Source organism: Bubalus bubalis, chromosome X, assembly GCF_019923935.1.
Source record: "Bubalus bubalis isolate 160015118507 breed Murrah chromosome X, NDDB_SH_1, whole genome shotgun sequence".
Classification (NCBI taxonomy): domain Eukaryota; kingdom Metazoa; phylum Chordata; class Mammalia; order Artiodactyla; family Bovidae; genus Bubalus; species Bubalus bubalis.
The window spans coordinates 85863265-85883456 of NC_059181.1; the positions used below are offsets into that span (position 1 = coordinate 85863265).

The 20192-nt window shown below is 36.9% G+C and overlaps 1 protein-coding gene across 5 annotated transcripts in view; it reads right to left on the minus strand.

Moving 5' to 3' along the window:
* Positions 1-20192, minus strand: part of COL4A5 (collagen type IV alpha 5 chain) — a 252771-nt gene that overhangs the window by 102155 nt on the left and 130424 nt on the right. For all 5 annotated transcript variants that reach the window (XM_006072346.4, XM_006072342.4, XM_006072345.4 and 2 more), the window contains exons 4-9: positions 13644-13688; positions 6514-6558; positions 6364-6426; positions 3074-3127; positions 2728-2754; positions 747-827 (exon numbers count right to left, since the gene is read on the minus strand). In XM_006072346.4, coding sequence (XP_006072408.1) covers positions 747-827; positions 2728-2754; positions 3074-3127; positions 6364-6426; positions 6514-6558; positions 13644-13688 — 315 coding nt within the window. The remainder of the gene's footprint in view (positions 1-746; positions 828-2727; positions 2755-3073; positions 3128-6363; positions 6427-6513; positions 6559-13643; positions 13689-20192) is intronic.

Sequence of the window (20192 nt, forward strand, 5' to 3'; positions counted from 1 at the left end):
ATTCTGCTATATTTTCAAATATAATACAGTAAAATTTAGAAAAGATTGGTAATACTTAAGAACATATGGATGGGTGATATCAAGTACATATTAAGGTGATTAACGAAAAAAGCCCTGACATTGTATCTTAGTGATCAAAGATTAGAAAGAATTGATTTTTATTTTTGGTAAAGGGAGCAATCCTCATGAAATATAAACCTTAAAAAAATTAATTCCCTAATCAATAAATCTCCAAAAGTTGTCATCTCTGTGTATGTTATGTGTAGGCTGACATGATAATTTTTCTAAAGATTACACTTGATGTTCACTATACATATATTTTATTCTTTCAGCCTTCAAAATATGTTCATACATTATGCATAACTAATAATGTTATAAATGAATTCTTCAAATACCTTGAATGGGAAACCTGAAATTTTTATCAGACCATTTACTCCTACTACCCTATTGATCCCACAGCACAGAAATAAGACTATATAGAAGGCTGTTTCCACTGCAAAACTCTGAAACAAAAATTTCCATGGAAACTGGATTTGAAAGGTAAAAGAACAAGCCACACTTCTTAAAAAGCTCCCTGGTCAAGACTGCTTTTATTTTCACATACAACATACCTGCCATATCTATCAAACCTCAGATGCTAATTTCTATAATGAAAATAGAGAATACTAAAGGCTGAGGATTAAAAAAACTGATGCTGTGACCTGATTTAATCAATAGGGCCAAGTAGAAAGTCAGCAGATGCTTACTTGAATTCCAGGAGGACCTGGATAGCCTGGATTACCCTTTGGTCCTGGCAGGGATGACATAATTATACTACCTGGTTCTCCCTGAAAGAAACCATAAGTGGCAATTGTAAGTAATAGTTACGATACAGCAAAGCTGGCCAGAATACAAAAAATGAACTAGGCGTTCAATTTGTCACATAAATGTCCTCAAAGATTTAGGCGACCTCAGTGGTTAAATGAATACATTTACTCTTCAAAGGAAAATGAGGAAGTGGGTAGAGTACATGGAAGTCCACTCAATTTGTTAAGAACCTGTCATACCTTTGGTTACTCATTCATGAAAAAAATTAAATATTAATATTTGCCAAGAATTGTGTTAGGCTTTGGATGCTTTGTAGCAAAGAAGATAAAACAAGACACCTGTTCTCACTGTGCTAATCATATACTGGAGAAATTAATATCATAACATGTAAACAAATAAGATGATAAAATTTTCTGTTTAGGACTATAAAGGAAAACTACATGGTACATGATAAAGAAATGGTGGAGAACAATCACAGAAATGATAATTATGTGATGTCCTAGAGGGGCTAACTATCGTTATAATGGAGATCATATTACAATATATAATTAACATGTACACCTTAAATTTACACAATGTTATATATCAAATATATTTCAATTTAAAAAAAGAAATAGTGGAGAAAATTTGTTTGGGCAGTAAAGATTCAGGCTGAAATCTAAAGGATCGTGAGTCAGCCAGGTGAAGATGGGGGAAGAGCATTAGGCAACGTAAGCAGCATGAACAAAGGACCCAGAAAGGGAAGAATCTGGCACATTCAAATAACTTAGTGCATACTGGTGTGATCAGGGAGCCCAAGGAAAAGCAGCTTAGGGATGAGGCTGGAAATGTGGGGCAAGGACCAGAATATGCAGATCTTACAAGCCATAGAAAAAAATGTGGACTTTATCTTGGATGCAGTGGGAAACCCTTGAAGGTTTATAAGGAGACATTTAAATTACTGATTCATATTTTTAAAAGATCATTCTTGGCTGCTTTGTATAGAATAAATCATGCTGGGAGGTGAGGGGGACGAAAAAGAAACTAGTTAAGAGGCTACTACACTAATCCAGATGAGGCATTATGGTTAGTGTGCTGGCAGTGGAAATGAAGAAAAAGTAGATGAATTTTAATATATATACTTACAGGCAAAATTAACAGTATTTAGAGATAGTATGCAATGAGGAGATGTGTGAAGGAATAGAAAATGCAAATACTAACTCTCAGGTTTTGGTACATGTAAAAGCGTACATGGTATATAGTGATGCAAATTTTAGAGATGAGGAAAACAGAAGGAGGCAAAGGTTTATTTGGGGGTCTGCGTTAACTCTGAGGACATTAATTTGAATGTCTGGGAGATAAGTCAGGGGGCTGTCAGGGAAGCAGTTTAATGCATGCATATAACTCAGAAGAAAATTCTGTTTTAGAGGTAGGAATGTAGGTGTTCCATAACTAGACAGCAATCAATACCATGAGCAATAATGATATTGCTAGGCATAGAATGGAAGAAGGGATCAGGACTGTGTCTTGATGTCTGCTAGAAAGGATAACATGAGCTTGCACAGAAGACTGCAGAATGACTGGAGATGCAGAAGAAAGATTAGGAAAAGGGAAAGAATATTCCCAGAATATTCCCTTGCAGAAGCCAGAGGGAAAGAATATTTCCAGAGGGAGCAGGTGGTCAACTGAATCAAAATGTAATAAGGAAGGTATCAAAAAGAACTGTGAGGCTGATATACACATTTGCAAGCATACCAGCCCATAAAAGGTACTTAAAGCCACAAGAACAAAGGAGAATACTTAAGAAGAGCTCATAAATGTGCACCTGTGCAACTTCTAGAAGCATCCATTTTAAGACAGAAGTCAGAGACATTATCTGACTGAAGATGCAGGCTTTCCAAATACTTTAAAATGCTTACCTTTCCAACATGAGATACTTACCTTCATACCTGGGATCCCAGGAGGTCCCTATTATTAAAAAGAAAAGGAATTATATGAATGAGAGGAGAAGGAGCAAGCAAAATTGAATAGATTGCTATAAGATCATTCTGAGGAAAAGGTATCTTAAGATACTTAGAGATGACATTTATATTAAATATGCACTACAGAATCTTTGCTTTTACCCAGCAGAAAGCTCTATGCACTACTTCTTTTTTTTAAAAAATCCTTTTACTTTATTACTTTGAAAAGTACTATTTTGTTCCATACAAATGCACTGAGCTCATTTTGTACACTTCTGCTTATGTTAATTCCTGTGTTCATTATAATTCCGAATTTTATAACTTACTGGAGGACCCTGTAAACCAGGAAAACCGGGACTGCCTGGAAATCCACGTTCTCCCTAGAAGGAGTTAAAAATAAAAAGCATGGAGGAACAAAAAAAAAAAGCATCATTATACCAACAAACAATGACTTACTGAAAAAATTTCTGCAAGTCATTTTGAAACATGCCAGATTGTCAAAAATTCATTAGCCTACACTTTTCAATTACCTTATACCAACTATCCATATCAATCCAACCTTTTAAGATACTTTTATCTCCACTCATGAATCCCAATCAGAAATAAAGGAAAAAAATCTTCTACTTTAGTCATTTTCTTCTAACAAATCCATTTTGAGAGAATCATACCACAGATTCCTGGCTATCATCACATTTAATAGTTAATTGTCTGCCCCAATTTCCTGCCCATGTATTATATAGATTCATATTTTAACTGCCCCATTGCTTTTTTATTTTATTGTAAACTATTTCAAATTATTTTTGTAAAGAGGAAAAGATGGTTAGAAAGAATGCCATTAATATCACCAAGAGTATAATCATAGCAATAGTTTTAGCAATTGCAGGTCATTATGTTCTCTAGGCATCCAGTCTTTCTCACTCCCTATTGTAAAGTACTAATATGGACATTTGGTTTAGAAAACAAAAGCTAAAATGGCTGTAGAAGAACCCCATTGCAACCTCCTTTCAAATACCCATGTGCTGTAGTACTTCTAGAAACATCCTTGTCAGAGGCTTAAAAGAGTAAATGATACAGCGATGTACCTTTCACTTATTGTCCAATATCCCTTTCTTCACCACTTTTTATACATGGAAAAAATAAGCCCAGACAGAAAGGAAGTGGCCTGTACATCGAGTTTAGAAAACAGAGAGCAAAAGAATCCATATATTTTGACTCCATCTCTAGGGTTCATTCAATTAGCTACATAGTTAGAAATATAAGAATCCATTTAATCTGCAGGTACACATAATGCTTTTTTCAGGCCAGTATTCTGGAGTGGGTAGCCTTTCCCTTCTCTAGGGGATCTTCCCAAACCAGGGATCGAACCCAGGTCTCCCGCATTGCAGGCAGACTCTTTACCAGCTGAGCCACAAGGGAAGTCCAGTTACATAGTTAGAAATATAAGATTCCACTTAATCTGCAGGTGCACATAATGTTTTTAAAATTTTTTTGTTGCTTACATAATTGGAGGGGACTCAAATGCAAACTAATCAAGAGATCTGCTAAGGTGTTGCTTTAACAAAAAAAGAAAAAGATCCCTTTAATCACATAGCATACTATACTCATTGTAGATATATCTGGTCTTAATTAAAACTTTGGCTAGTAGTCTGTTTGTTGCTCAAGACATGCTAGCAAAAAAACAATCAAATTACCAGAATAGGCACATGAATGTAGCCTGCTTTAACAAGCAATACGCCATGCAAGCTAACTCCATGTTGGTCCTATCACTGTAAGGTTGCCCCAAGCAAAAATGAAAAACACAAGTAAGCCTCACAAATCCAAAATCAGAATAGTATTATTAGTGGCAAGGATGACACTGACTTGGAGAAATATTGGAGGTAACAATAACTTTATTGCCTACAAGTATACACTACAATGATTATCATAAAATGTGATGGCCTGCATAATAAAAAATAGTTTGTTCAAGTTATTTTAAATATTATGTCCTAATATAATATATGACAAAAGTCATTAATTAGAAAGATCTGTGGTATTTCAGAATAGTTTCACAGAGTATTATGTGCAATATTGAAATATCAAAAGGATACACAGAAAACAATATTTCATTAACCTATATAAGGAGAAAAGTGAGGGAATAAGAAATGGAAACAAATACTTGTAAGCTTTTAAAAAGAGCAAATTTTCCTCTCTTTTTTTCTTGCTCTCACTTTATACTTAATCCAAATAGTTGTATTTAGTCTTGACTAAAGAAAAGAGGGCCAGGAAACATTGTTTGTAGCATATGACACTTTATTTTCTCACTTGTTAAATTCATTATTTTCTATGATGGAGAAGTTTCAGATTTCATACTAATAGTTCATAGTAAAAACTGATGTGGTGTATTACATATAGATTCTTAGGATTTTTTTCAGGAAGTTATTAGGCAATATAAAAAAGGTTTAATATGGAGGGAGGTGGGAGGGGGGTTCAGGATTGGGAACACATGTACACCCGTGGCGGATTCATGTTAATGTATGGCAAAACCAATACAATATTGTAAAGTAATCAGCCTCTAATTAAAATAAATAAATTTAATTAAAAAATAATATGAAAGATTTGAAAATTTTAAGTCTACCTAGTTTAAAAAAATCAAAGTTAATGAATGACATTCATAAGTATTACTCTTAACAACTGATAATACAGATGTGTTTGTGTATGTGTGTATATATATATATATACATACACATACATATATGTGGGTGTTTCTATGTACAAACATATACTGTGGTGTTGGAGAAGACTCTTGAGAGTCCCTTGGACTGCAAGGAGATCCAACCAGTCCATTCTGAAGGAGATCAGTCCTGGGTGTTCTTTGGAAGGAATGATGCTAAAGCTGAAACTCCAGTATTTTGGCTACCTCGTGTGAAGAGTTGACTCACTGGAAAAGACTCTGATGCTGGGAGGGATTGGGGGCAGGAGGAGAAGGGGACGACAGAAGATGAGATGGCTGGATGGCATCACCGACTTGATGGACATGAGTCTGAGTGAACTCCGGGAGCTGGTGATGGACAGGGAGGCCTGGCGTGCTGCAATTCATGGGGTTGCAAAGAGTCGGACACGACTGAGCGACTGAACTGAACTGATATATCCGAATTCCTTTTTAACCCTCATTTAACTCTCATTTAATTCACTGAAACATGTATATTATCATATGTGAGATAGATTGCCAGTCCAGGTTTGACGCATGAGACAGGGTGTTCAGGGCTGGTGCACTGGGACGACCCTGAGGGATGGGATGGGGAGGGAGATGGGAGGAGGGTTCAGGATGGGGAACACATGTACACCCATGGCTGATTCATGTCAATGTATAGCAAAAACTCTCATTCTACTTAACACTAAAACACAAAAGGGATTTGGTAGGTAATCTTCAACTCAATGCAATATCCCAACTAATTATACAGGCTTAAAGAATTACTGATGTTTCAGTATACTGAAAATGCTAACTCAGAACATACCCTATGTTTGTCCTAGACATGAAGCTACTATATCTCTTATTTGACATTCTTGATATTGATTCCTTGAAATGTTTAGTCCATTATCAAGCATATTGCCTAAGATTAAGTCAAATAAATCTCACCTTGGTTCCATTGCATCCAGGGATACCTTGAGGTCCTGGGGCCCCATCATGGCCTGGCATTCCCTTTGAAAGGAGATATAACACATGTATAATATTTCTTAGATTACTGTTTTAAGAGATTTTAAAAATAAGAAGCCAAATTCTACTTACAGGAAGACCTGGTGTCCCTGGAAATCCAGGAAGTCCAGGAGGACCCTATAAAAAGAAATAAATAACCAAATAACAACCAATGACAATAAAATAATATCCAACCTAAGGGAATTAAGAATACTACATTTAGACAGCAACAGACAAAATGTGTCTCATTGATTATTACCACTCATTCTTTTTACACACTATAGAAGAAACTATACATGTTTAAAATCTCATTTATAGAAACCTATAGAAGATACTCCTATTTGAGTGAATTATTTTAATTGTCTTTAGTTCAGTTCAGTTCAGTCGCTCAGTCATGTTCGACTCTTTGTGACCCCATGGACTGCAGCATGCCAGGCTTCCCTGTCCATCACCAACTCCTGGAGTTTATTCAAACTCATGTCCATTGAGTCAGTGATGCCATCCAACCATCTCATCCTCTGTCATCCCCTTCTCCTCCCACCTTCAATCTTTCCCAGCATCAGGGTCTTTTCAAATGAGTCAGTTCTTTGCATCAGGTGGCCACAGTATTGGAGTTTCAGCTTCAACATCAGTCCTTCAAATAAATATTCAGGACTGATTTCCTTTAGGATGGACTGGTTGGATCTCCTTGCAGTCCAAGGGACTCTCAAGAGTCCAACACCACAGTTCAAAAGCATCAATTCTTTGGTGCTCAGCTTTCTTTACAGTCCAACTCTCACATCCATACATGACTACTGGAAAAACCATAGCCTTGACTAGATGGACATTTGTTGGCAAAGTAATGTCTCTGCTTTTTAATATGCTGTCTAGGTTGGTCATAACTTTTCTTCCAAGGAGTAAGCATCTTTTAATTTCATGGCTGCAGTCACCATCTTCAGTGATTTTGGATCCCAGAAAAATAAAGTCAGCCATTGTTTCCCCATTTATTTGCCATGAAGTGATGCAACCAGATGCCATGATCTTAGTTTTCTGAATGTTGAGCTTTAAGCCAACTTTTTCACTCTCCTCTTTCACTTTCATCAAGAGGCTCTTTAATTCTTTTTCGCTTTCTGCCATAAGGGTGGTGTCATCTGCATATCTGAGGTTATTGATATTTCTCCTGGCAGTCTTGATTCCAGCTTGTGCTTCATCCAGCCCAGCGTTTCTCATGATGTACTCTGCATAGAAGTTAAATAAGCAGGGTGACAATATACAGCCTTGACATACTCCTTTTCTTATTTGGAACCAGTCTGTTGTTCCATGTCTAGTTCTAACTGTTGCTTCCTGACCTGCATACAGGTTTCTCAAGAGGCAGGTCAGGTGGTCTGGTATTCCAATTTCTTTTTTTTAATTTTATTTTATTTTTAAACTTTACATAATTGTATTAGTTTTGCCAATTTCTTTAAGAATTTTCCAAAACTAATACAATTATGTAAAGTTTAAAAATAAAATAAAATTTAAAAAAAAAAAAGAATTTTCCAGTTTGTGGTGATGTAGGAGCAGGCAAATTAGTGGATGTAATGTCTGTTCTAAAAGACAAAATGATTCTCCCAGGTTTGTGATGAATCCTGAATACAGCAGGGTATGGATAAGTGGCAAATACTGAAATATCTGCCTCCGAGAACATCAATGTGATCACCCCCAAAATCTTAATCAAATATCCCTGTCAGGATTGACAAAAAATACAAGTTTGACAAAATTCTCTGTAGGTAAGGCCAAGAAGAAAAGGTACTTTCATACAACTGCTAGTGGAATTTAAACACCATAGAGAGAAATTTGGAAATACCTAACAAAATTACACATGTATTTATTTACTCTTTGAAGCAACTCATTTCAAGAAATCTATCCCAAAGGCACATAAGAAATTATAAAATATGAAATTCAAGGTTACTGACAGAATTATTGTAGCTGAAGTTTAGAAATGGACATATAACCAGAATTATAGCTGAAGGTTAGAAACAAGGCATGCATGTGTGCTCAGTCATGTCCAATTCTTTGTGACCCCTTGGACTGTAGCCCACCAGGCTCCTCTGTTCATGGAATTGTCCAGGCAAGAATACTGGAGTGGGCTGCCATTTCCTTCTCCAGAGAACAAATAGGGACATGAATAAACTATGGTATATCTGCATAATAAGAAACTACACAGCTTTAAAAAAGAATGTGGAAGATCTCTGTACACTGAAATACATACTGATCTCCAGGACAGAATGTTAAGTAAAAGAAACAAAGTTTAAGTAGTGTATATAATATACTACCTTTTTATAACAAAGGTAGTGATACTAAACAATGAAAAGATAAACAGCAAATGAAAAATGATTACCTCTGGGGGAATGAGGAAAGAGAATGGGGAGATGGTAAAGAAGGATGGGAAGCATCTCTGACTATACCTAGTCTTATAGAACAATGCACTTGGTCTTAAATAATGAAAATTTTTTAAAAAGGTAAAAAGGAAATCATCAACAATTGAAAGCAAGCTGGAACCAATGAACCTAATGTACATCAAACTGTGGACAGTGACCATACATAGAAGAAAACTACTTTTGACTGAAATGAGTCAATTCAGCAAAGAAATAATTAGTGGCAGTTAAGATTTCTACTATTGCTTTTAAAATTGAAATGTTTATTTTGTTTATTTATATATTGTTATTTTGAAGTCATTATAGCTATACTGTGGGACAAAGGAATTAATTATATTAATATAATTGGGAAATGAAGATTTTCATGTTAGAGAGAGAAAGGTGGCAGGGGGAGAGAACAAGTATAAAAAATTTATATTAAAGTTCAGTTGGAAATAATATGAACTCATATTTTTTCTCTTTAAAAAATACATATTTCTTAACTCTGTCCACTTAAAATACATCAAAATAGTGACAAAACCAGTAGCAATGAACACTCCTTATATTCAGACTGTGGAATCTAAATCACTGAGAGAATCTGTAATCAGAGACATGGTCAATTCCAGATCTAGAGAGGACACGCATAAGTTGAGCCCGAAGGGTCTTATGTCAGAAAGCAAAGAAATTATCAAAGATCAATAGGGTTTTGTCAATAGGACAAATCACAGGGGCCAACTTGAAGAGGCTCCCACAGACAAAGATGAAATAATTTGAGCTTCAAAAAGAATAATGAGTACAAGTGATTGAAACACAGAAATTCCATGTTTCTAATGATAAATGAAAGAAAACCTTCCTTGATCATCACTCGAAGTTGCCAGTATACAAACTCATTACCCCACTAGAATTCAGCTGATAAATCAGAATTCAAGTTAATGAATTAGAATTCAAGCTATTCAATGAAGGACTGATAGACTTTTAAAACTTATCATTTTGCAACTCCAAATGAAAAACAAAAAACAAAAACTTGGATCTAACCAATGATCATGGATGGATGCTAAACCACTATGTGAAAGTTGATAGGGAAATTCTGGTGGCAGAATCAGGTTCATACATTTGAGACCATTGACCAAATCTAGCATCAAAAAAGTGGGATAGACAGACGTTTGTGCCATGAGATGTAATTCAATAGCAAATATACAGCAGTACCTATAAAGTATTGTTTTTCAATTTTCTTTCATTTTTTAAATCAGTATAGTTTATATATAGTAAAATGCACACATCTTAAATGTACAGGTTTTTTTTTTTTCCTAGAAAGTTCTCTAGTGCCTCTTCTAAGGCAACCTCAAAGTTGCAGGAAACATGGGGGGCAGAGAAATAAGTTAAATGACATAATGAGGAAACAGTCAGGCAGATCCAGATTGTGGAACACAGTACAACGCCATGATGCAGTTTCTTCAATGGCATAATAAAAGAGGCTTAAGAAATACATCAAGCAAATGCAATATGTGGAACTTGCCTGGATCCTGGTTTGAACAAACCAATTGCAGAAAGAAATCTTTGGGACAACTGAGAAAATCTGAATATGGACTGAGTTTTAAAGGATATTGAAAAGTTTTTGCTAAGTTTTTGAGGTGTAATAATGGCATAATGTGGTTATAAGTTCAAGAAACATAATATTCATTGGTGGAATGATGATGTGAGGGATTTACTTTAAAATATTATAGGCAATAGTGGTGAGGTATAGAAACAAAGCTGTCAAAATGTTGATAGTTTTTGAAGCCAAGTAATGACTTCATGGGGGATGTCATTGTAATATTAATATATTCTCTGTAAATCTGTGTATGCTTTAAATTTTCCATAATAAGTCTTTTAAAATCTGCATGCCAACAGCTGCCTGTGAGCTGAGACCTAAGGATGCAGGAACTATTAGGCCACCAAGTTCTAAGCACTCTCAGACACTTGAAAGTGGGAAGTGATAGAGTCGACAGATTTTTTTAGTCTCAGCAATACTACAGTTCAGTTCAGTTCAGTCGCTCAGTCGTGTCCGACTCTTTGCGACCCCATAAATTGCAACACACCAGGCCTCCCTGTCCATCACCAACTCCCGGAGTTCACTCAAACTCACGTCCATCAAGTCAGTGATGCCATCCAGCCATCTCATCCTCTGTCATCCCCTTCTCCTCCTGCCCCCAATCCCTCCCAGCATCAGTCTTTTCCAATGAGTCAACTCTTTGTATGAGGTGGCCAAAGTACTGGAGTTTCACCTTTAGCATCATTCCTTCCAAAGAAATCCCAGGGCTGATCTCCTTCAGAATGGACTGGTTGGATCTCCTTGCAGTCCAAGGGACTCTCAAGAGTCTTCTCCAACACCACAGTTCAAAAGCATCAATTCTTCAGTGCTCAGCTTTCTTCACAGTCCAACTCTCACATCCATACATGACCACTGGAAAAACCATAGCCTTGACTAGACGGACCTTTGTTGGCAAAGTAATGTCTCTGCTTTTCAATATGCTATCTAGGTTGGTCATAACTTTTCTTCCAAGGAGTAAGCATCTTTTAATTTCATGGCTGCAGTCACCATCTGCAGTCATTTTGGAGCCCAGAAAAATAAAGTCTGACACTGTTTCCACTGTTTCCCCATCTATTTCCCATGAAGTGATGGGACCAGATGCCATGATATTAGTTTTCTGAATGTTGAGTTTTAAGCCAACTTTTTCACTCTCCTCTTTCACCTTCATCAAGAGGCTTTTGAGTTCCTCTTCACTTTCTGCCATAAGGGTGGTGTCATCTGCATATCTGAGGTTATTGATATTTCTCCCGGCAATCTTGATTCCAGCTTGTGTTTCTTCCAGTCCAGCATTTCTCATGATGTACTCTGCACAGAAGTTAAATAAGCAGGGTGACAATATACAGCCTTGACGTACTCCTTTTCCTATTTGGAACCAGTCTGTTGTTCCATGTCCAGTTCTAACTGTTGCTTCCTGACCTGCATATAGGTTTCTCAAGAGGCAGGTCAGGTGGTCTGGTATTCCCATCTCTTTCAGAATTTTCCACAGTTTATTGTGATCCACACAGTCAAAGGCGTTGGCATAGTCAATAAAGCAGAAGTAGATGTTTTTCTGGAACTCTCTTGCTTTTTCGATGATCCAGCGGATGTTGGCAATTTGATCTCTGGTTCCTCTGCCTTTTCTAAAACCAGCTTGAACATCTGGAAGTTCACAGCTCACGTATTGCTGAAGCCTGGCTTGGAGAATTTTAAGCATTACTTTACTAGCGTGTGAGGTGAGTGCAATTGTGCAGTAGTTTGAGCATCTTTGGCATTGCCTTTCTTTGGGATTGGAATGAAAACTGACCTTTTCCAGTCCTGTGGCCACTGCTGAGTTTTCCAAATTTGCTGGCACATTGAGTGCAGCACTTTCACAACATCATCTTTCAGGATTTGAAATAGCTCAACTGGAATTCCATCACCTCCACTAGCTTGGTTCGTAGTGATGCTTTCTAAGGCCCACCTGACTTCACATTCCAGGATATCTGGCTCTAGGTGAGTGATCACACCATCGTGATTATCTGGGTCGTGAAGATCTTTTTTGTACTTAGGACATAGTTAATGGTAGCTATAGCTATTAAGATATATGTTATGATTATTATGAACAGCTTTAATAGTATATTGATATTCAGTTATGATAGAAAAACACAGAAGCATGTCTGCTAAAAAAATGTTAAGGGTTTTGAGTTTCTTCGCTGCTTTTCCACTGCTCTACCTACACTAGTCAAAAGTAGCACATAAGGCAAGCTACGTGTTGTTAAGATGTATATAGCAAACAGAATATTTTAAACATTTATGTAAAACGTATACATCTACTAAATTTCTGGAGATCAGAGGATCAGAATGTTTTTCTTTGTAATACACATAAATATCTAAGCCACCACCCATATATTCTATATTCAAATTCAGGGACCTTGTCAATCTATGAACACAGAATTACAGATCTAAAAGAGACCATGGAGATATTCTTGTTTGACTTTCTAATATAACAAATGAAGAAACTGAGGCTCCGAAAAGTTAAATCTGATTTTCCAAAAGCCAGTACTATTTATAAACTATAGTTTCCTCCCAATCTAAAACACACTGAAAAGTATATGTCTACTTAAAAGCTATTCAGAAAAATTACACTAAATGTGCACTTAAATTTTCAAACACATCTTGAATTCCAGAACATTAAAACTTGAAAAATCATACATCTCAGAACTGATAAAATACTGTATTCTTCCAAAAATAGTTATTCTTTTTAAAATATATTTTGCTATCATGTAGTTACATGGTGGTATAGGCAGTAAAACTTTATGGAACCGACCTCCTTTTTCAAAAATAGTTATTCTTTAACATAATGGCTTCAACTAGAGGCTTCCCAAACTTACTCTCTTCAAGACACACAAATAAAGTTATACTATTTGTACCTGGTTCCCAGGGAGGGTACATGACCTGAGGTGATCAGTTCTCTGAACTCTGAGATGATCACCCTGGTTGGGTAGTTCTGCTTTAAACCACTTGTGTGATGTATATTTTTAAGAATTTGAAAAATTATTGAAATTTAACACTTTCACATTTCTCAACCATAAGCTACTTTAAAGTATTCTTATATTAGTTTAAATAGACATCTGGATATATAAAGACAACTATCAAAATACTAAAGAAAGGCTAATTATAGACATATAAACTCTGAAACATTAAAAGATGTCACTTCTGTTCCTGAATTTCTATATGAGTCTTTTTCCAGTTGCCTTATAACACTTCAGTAGCTTCTTCGTTTGACCAACAAAACATTTGATACAGCAAATATCACTTACTCTGATCCCTTTTGGTCCTGGTGGCCCTGGAATTCCATCATCACCCTGAAAAATACAACATATTTAGTTATGTTTCCTTCAAAAAGAGCCCTCGAATAACTAACTTTGTATTGTAAACTGAGACAAATTTTTGTGAGCCTTTGTGAAAGTTAGTGATAAATTTACATACTCAAGGAAGAAGTATTTATTATTGAGACTAAAAGCACTAAGATAAGTCAAAAGCTAAAAAGTAAGAAAGGCCTTTATTTACTAAGAAGAAAACTGTTGACATGCAGAAGAAACTTTATACCTGTAAAGTTAGTTATGAATAATGTCAAGAAAATAAAGATGAAATAGTGGTACAGATACCCTTCAAATCATTTGTGCGTGTGTGCATGATCAGTCGCTCAGTCATGTCTGACTCTTTGGGACCCCATAGACCATAGCCCACCAAGGATTATCCTGGTCCATGGATTATCCAGGCAAGAATCCTGGAGTTGGTTGTCATTTCCTCTTCCAGGGGATCTCCCTGACCCAGGGATCGAATGCATCTCTCCTGCATCTCCTGCATTGCGGGTGGAATCTTTACCACTGGGCCACCGGGGAAGCCCCAAATCATTTATGCAGTAACAAAATTAGAGCTGAAAACCTTAACAGTTTCTATATTGTGTCAATCTGCTCACCATGCTGCTAATAAACAGCATCACCTCTGAACCTCAATATGAGCTGTTCATGAGTTTGCTGTTTTAAAGCTTTGCTACATTTTATACAGGCACTTCCTACTGTAAGAGCTAAGAAGGAGTAAGAAAGAACCACAGACTTTCCTTTCAAGCTTCTGCTGCAGACTCCATGCAAAAGAGGCTGCCCACAGGATTGTTAATCTATTTACCCATTTCTAGTTACAACTGCATTGCTGAGAATTTAAAGTCTTGCCTCACTAAGTTTTCCTAAGTAGTTTTTTTTTTTTTTTTTTTAAGGAATAAAGAAAACCTAATCCTGCTCCAATAGGCAATATTTTCAGTGGAACATACAGTTAGTATGTCACCATCTAAGGCTTTAGATAGTTTTACTAACTTGGGATATCTTGCTTTATACAAGCTTCCAAACTACTCTACTCACAATCCTAGAGATTCCCTTGTAGGTTCCTTTACGCCCATGTCACAGCCCCTCTTCAATCAGTAAAGCTCTGTTTTTATCTGTTTTATTTGAGGTTTCCAAGAAAAATTTTATTTGGAGAAAATGTTACCTGATGTATTAGTTTCTTATGCTGCTCTTACAAATTACCACAAACTTAGTGGGCTAAAAACTAATACAATCTTACATACAGTTCTGGAAGTCTTAGTGGGAGAGCTGTGTTACTTTTTGGAGGGTTGAGATTTCATTTATTTTCTTTCTCCAGCTTCGAGAGCTACCAGCATCCCTCTGCTCATGGCTCTCTCCAATCTTCACAGTCAGTGACAGCTGAATGAGTTTTTCTAACATTGCATCACTCTGACACTGATTCTTCTGCCTCCCTCTTCCACATTTAAAGGACCCTTATGATTATAATGGGTCTACTCAAAGCAACCAGAAAAATTACCCTAGTTTAAAACAAGTTGACTAGCAGCTTTAATTCCACCTGTAATCTTAATTTCACTTACTTTTATAACCTAACATATTCACAGGTTCTGGGGGTTAGTTATGGATATCTTTGGCTTCCTGGTGGCTCAGATGGTAAAGAATCCACCTGCAATGTGGGAGACCTGGGTTCGATCCCTGGACTGGAAAGATCCCCTGGAGGAGAGCATAGCAACCCACTCCAGTATTCTTGCCTGAAAAATCCCCATAGACAGAGGAGCCTGGTGGGCTACAGTCCATGGGGTTGCAAAGAGTTGGACACAATTGAGTGACTAAGCACAATTAGGAGGTGGATATTAATCTGCCTGCCATACTCTGCTTAAAAACAAGCTTAATAATCTACTCTTTTCACAACAGATGCATATTTAAGGAAATTAAAGTAAATCTAAATCTATTTTAAAACTAGAAGATTGATTGCTCAATGAATCATTTTATGTCTTCCCACTGAAGGCAGAGATAAGACAAGGATGCCTTAATACTATATTGGTCATACTAAGCAACATGGCTAAATAAAAGAAATTAGAGGTATAAAAATTGGGGAAAATGAGGCAAAATGAATTATTTGTAAATAATATGTTTGTATGCATGGGAAATCCAAGTTAACTAAATGAAAAATTACTATAATCAATAAAATAATTCAGTAAGGTAGCTGTATATAAAAATAATATGAAGAAATCAATAGCTTTCTTATATTCCAACAACTACCTGCTAGAAAACATAATGGAAGAAAACATGCAATTTATAATAGCAGAAAAAGATAAAATATTTAGCATCAAACTGAATAAGATGTAGAAGATTTGTAAGACAAGGTGACTAATGTTTATGTGGAAAAATAAGTAAGCAATAACACTGAGAAAAATTCTGAAGAATAAAAAGACAAATGAGGGGACACTAGCAGTGTCAGATAAAATATAACAAGTCAATCATTAAAATAGTTTGGTTCTCATATCTGAATAAGCAGACCATTGGAAGAGTATGCTGCTGCTGCTAAGTCGCTTCAGTCGTGTCCCACTCTGTGGGACCCCAGAGACAGCAGCCCACCAGGCTCCCCCGTCCCTGGGATTCTCCAGGCAAGAACACTGGAGTGGGTTGCCATTTGCTTCTCCAATGCATGAAAGTGAAAAGTGAAAGTGAAGTCGCTCAGTCATGTCTGACTCTTAGCGACCCCACGGACTGCAGCCCACCAGGCTCCTCCGTCCATAGGATTTTCCAGAAGTCCAGAAACAGGTCCATATAATCATGTGAATTTGGTATACAATGAAAATGCATTACAAATCAGAGCAGAAAATTATATTGGGGCACACTTGTGAGGACATCTAGAAAATAAAAGTAGAATTTATATCACAAACCATACCAGGGTGAATTAGAAATTGATATAATATTTACATGAAAAAAGCAAAACTATTAATATACTGGAATAAAACATGTGAGAATTATTTTACAATCTTACAGTGGGGAAGGCGTTTCCTATTCAAAACCCAAAGCCATAAAAGACCTTCGATAAACACAGAGGCACATAAATATATACATACACAGATAAAGGGCAATCTCCCTGAAATATAAATAGCTCACTGAAATATGAAAACACCAACAATCCAGTAGAAAAGTGGGCAAATTATATAAACACACAGTTCACGGAAATGAAAAGATGCTCAATTTTCATAAGAAAATAACATGAGTATTCATTATGAATGTATAGACCTCAGTGGCTAATAGACACAGTGGAAAGGAGGTGTTTTTCACTGTATACCTTTTATGTTAATTTATTTTGAACAAAATGAATACATTATCTATGGAAAATCAATTGTTTTTAAGAATAAAGCAATACTTTGGAAATTTTTATATATACACTCCTATATATATTTGTTATTAATATATATATATTTGTTTTCTATACTTTTACTTTCATATACAAATGTATGTAGATTAAAGAATAATCCTACAAAATTTTTGACTTGGTATGTATGTTAATATATACACGTGTCCAAACATCCAATCACATAAAAAGTATAAATTCAGCTATATTGGGAAGTATGAAGTCATAGTGGAGACTGAAGCACAAAGTGCTTCCAATTAAAAAACCGAAGAGCTTAGAAAGCAGTGAAACCTTCTCATTTTATGGATACAGAAATGGAATCAGAGCAAAAGATTGAATTGCTTTCTTAATTTAAACTGCACACAACTGCACATTTAAAAATTATCATACTGCTGTACAATAGTCCCAATTAATTGTAAATTATTTCAAAAAAACCTAATGTAGTTAGTTTTCAATAATTTGACATAAATTTTATTAAAACTGAAACCACTCAGTGAGCATGGTGTGCAAGAAAACTCAGCACCTAATACCAGGTAAACTCAGATACAGCAAATGTAACTTTATTTTTTTATGGTTCAACTTAATTACTAAGGACCCATTTCACTAACATCGCTGAAATTTAACCTCAGTTGGCTGGACTTCCCACCTCATTTTCACAAGGCTGCACCTAAGTTATGGAGAGCTTAAGTAGTTTCAAGGTGTTAAGGGGGTGGGACAGTACAAACTCGAAATCATCGAGATGTCCTTTGCCAACAGTGTGCGTGGGTTACTGCTGAGTTAGCGCCCAATTCTGGGCTTACCTGGTGGCTCACCTCAGCCTGCAATGTGGGAGATCTGGGTTTGATCCCTGGGCTGGGAAGATCCCCTGGTGAAGAGGATGGCTACCCACTCCAATATTCTGGCCTGGAGAATTCCATGGACTGTATAGTTCAAGGGGTCGCAAAGAGTCGGACATGACTGAGAGACTTTCACTCACTGGGCTTCCTTGGTGGCTCCAATGGTAAAGAATCCACCTTCAATGCAGGAGACCTCGATTCAACCCCTGGGTCAGGAAGATTCCCCTGGAGCAGGAAATGACACCTCACTCCAGTATTCTTGCCTGGAGAATCCCATGGACAGAGGAGCGTGGAGAACTACAATCCATAGGGTCGCAAAGAGTTGGACACGACTGAGCAACTAAGCACCTAGTGCTCAATTATACCCACTTGACTAAGATCTTTCTGTTATTTCTGTGTTGCGCTTGGGTGTACAAGAAACATTCTGATGTTTTATACCTCGTTAGACTAGAAAATTCTTTCGTATATCCCACCTACTTAAATTTTATGCCTTCATTTGGAGTTTTGCTTTTTCCTCAGTGTAAAAGTTCTCTATTCAGGAAATTTATACAAGTCCTGTCTATTCTTGAATCTAACAAAATTCCTTGGTGAACTGCCACCTCCTCAGAGATCATGCACAAACCTATTCCCGTAATCTATGCTATGGTATAGTAAGTGTTAAAAAGTATTATGTATTTAAGTTAATTTTCCCCCTTTACTAAGAAAACCACTTGGTTAAGTATCCATTTGATTCCCTTCATGCTCTAATGGCATGATGTACCACTATTCCATGAAATAAAATTAGGGGAAAAAAAGGGGTTTTAAACCGGTTTTCTTTTCCAGGAAAATGAACAGAACTAGCCCTTTCATCTATCAGTTAATCAGTCTAATACAGATAATAAAGGAGAATGAGCCAAAAGAGCCATTAAAAAACTTCTCCCAATCTTAAAATTCACTATTATCTCTTCCCATTCCATATCTTAACATGCACATAAGATGTTATCCTTGCTCATGATATAGGACTTCCCACACAGAAGTCAATGGGGAAAAGTATTACCAACTGATAGGATGGCAGCATCTTTGGATCTTTGAGCATGGGTACACGCTCAAAGAGAGAGGGTGCATGTATCTACCCTCTCTTCTTTCTCTCTCATAGAAAAGCCTACGTGACTTCCTCCTCACTAGATTCATTGATACATTTGTCTCAGATAGCTTCCACTCAATTTGACAAACTGGTAGACATGTCACCCATCACCCAACCCTGCAGATAAATGTCTGCTGTGTCCCTGAATACAACAAATGGGTATTTCTCTAAACATGGAAATTTTTAGTACCTCAGATATCCCAACCTTGTTACACTGATGTGTTGCCACAGTTGGACTCTGATGCTACAGAAATAAAACACCTCTTCAGAAGTCAACTTTTTCCTAAGCTGGGATTAACTGAGGCATCTGGGAAAAGGCATATGGAATTTGACACTGGAGCTATTTTGACATCAATAGTGGTGGCCTTCTCCCCCATACATTCCTCTACCTTATACAAATTTTGCAATTTCACTCAAGGACTCTACCTGCCAGGAGGGACTTCTGGCTGTTTGCACCCCACCTTGGGATATTTCTTTTGTAAAAGTCAGGCCTTTGACTTTCTGACCAATGTACATAATGGAGGCATGGACAAGAGACTTCTAAATATTCAAAACAGCCTCTCCCACTGAGCACATCACAGTAAAACAGAGTAAGAGTGGAACTCAAGGTAGATTGTGGTTACTCAGGAGAATAGTCTGCTCATGTTTATGTTCCTGGCAACTTTTCCCACTGTCAGGGCCATTCATTAGGAAAAGTTGTATGCAACGTGTCCTTGAAAGTGAAGTGAAAGTGAGAGTTGCTCAGTTGTGTCTGACTCTTTGCGACCCCATAGACTATACAGTCCATGGAATTCTTGGCCAGAATACTGGAGTGGGTTACTGTTCCCTTCTCCAGGGGATCTTCCCAATCCAGGGATCAAACCCAGGTCTCCCACATGCTAGCAGATTCTTTACCAGCTGAGCCACCAGGGCAGCCCAAGAATACTGGAGTGGGTAGCCTATTCCTTCTCCATGGGATCTTCCTGACCCAGGAATTGAACTGGGGTCTCTTGCATTACAGGCGGATTCTTTATCAGCTGAGTTACCAGGGAAGCACCAACTTGTCCTTGACCTCTACTAAAGTCATTAATGATACCACTTCAGGTTTGGAAACACAACAGACCAGCCTCACCAACCTGGCCAGAGTAGTACTGGATTGACAGCCTAGTCTTCAACTTCCTGCTGGCCAACCAAGGAAT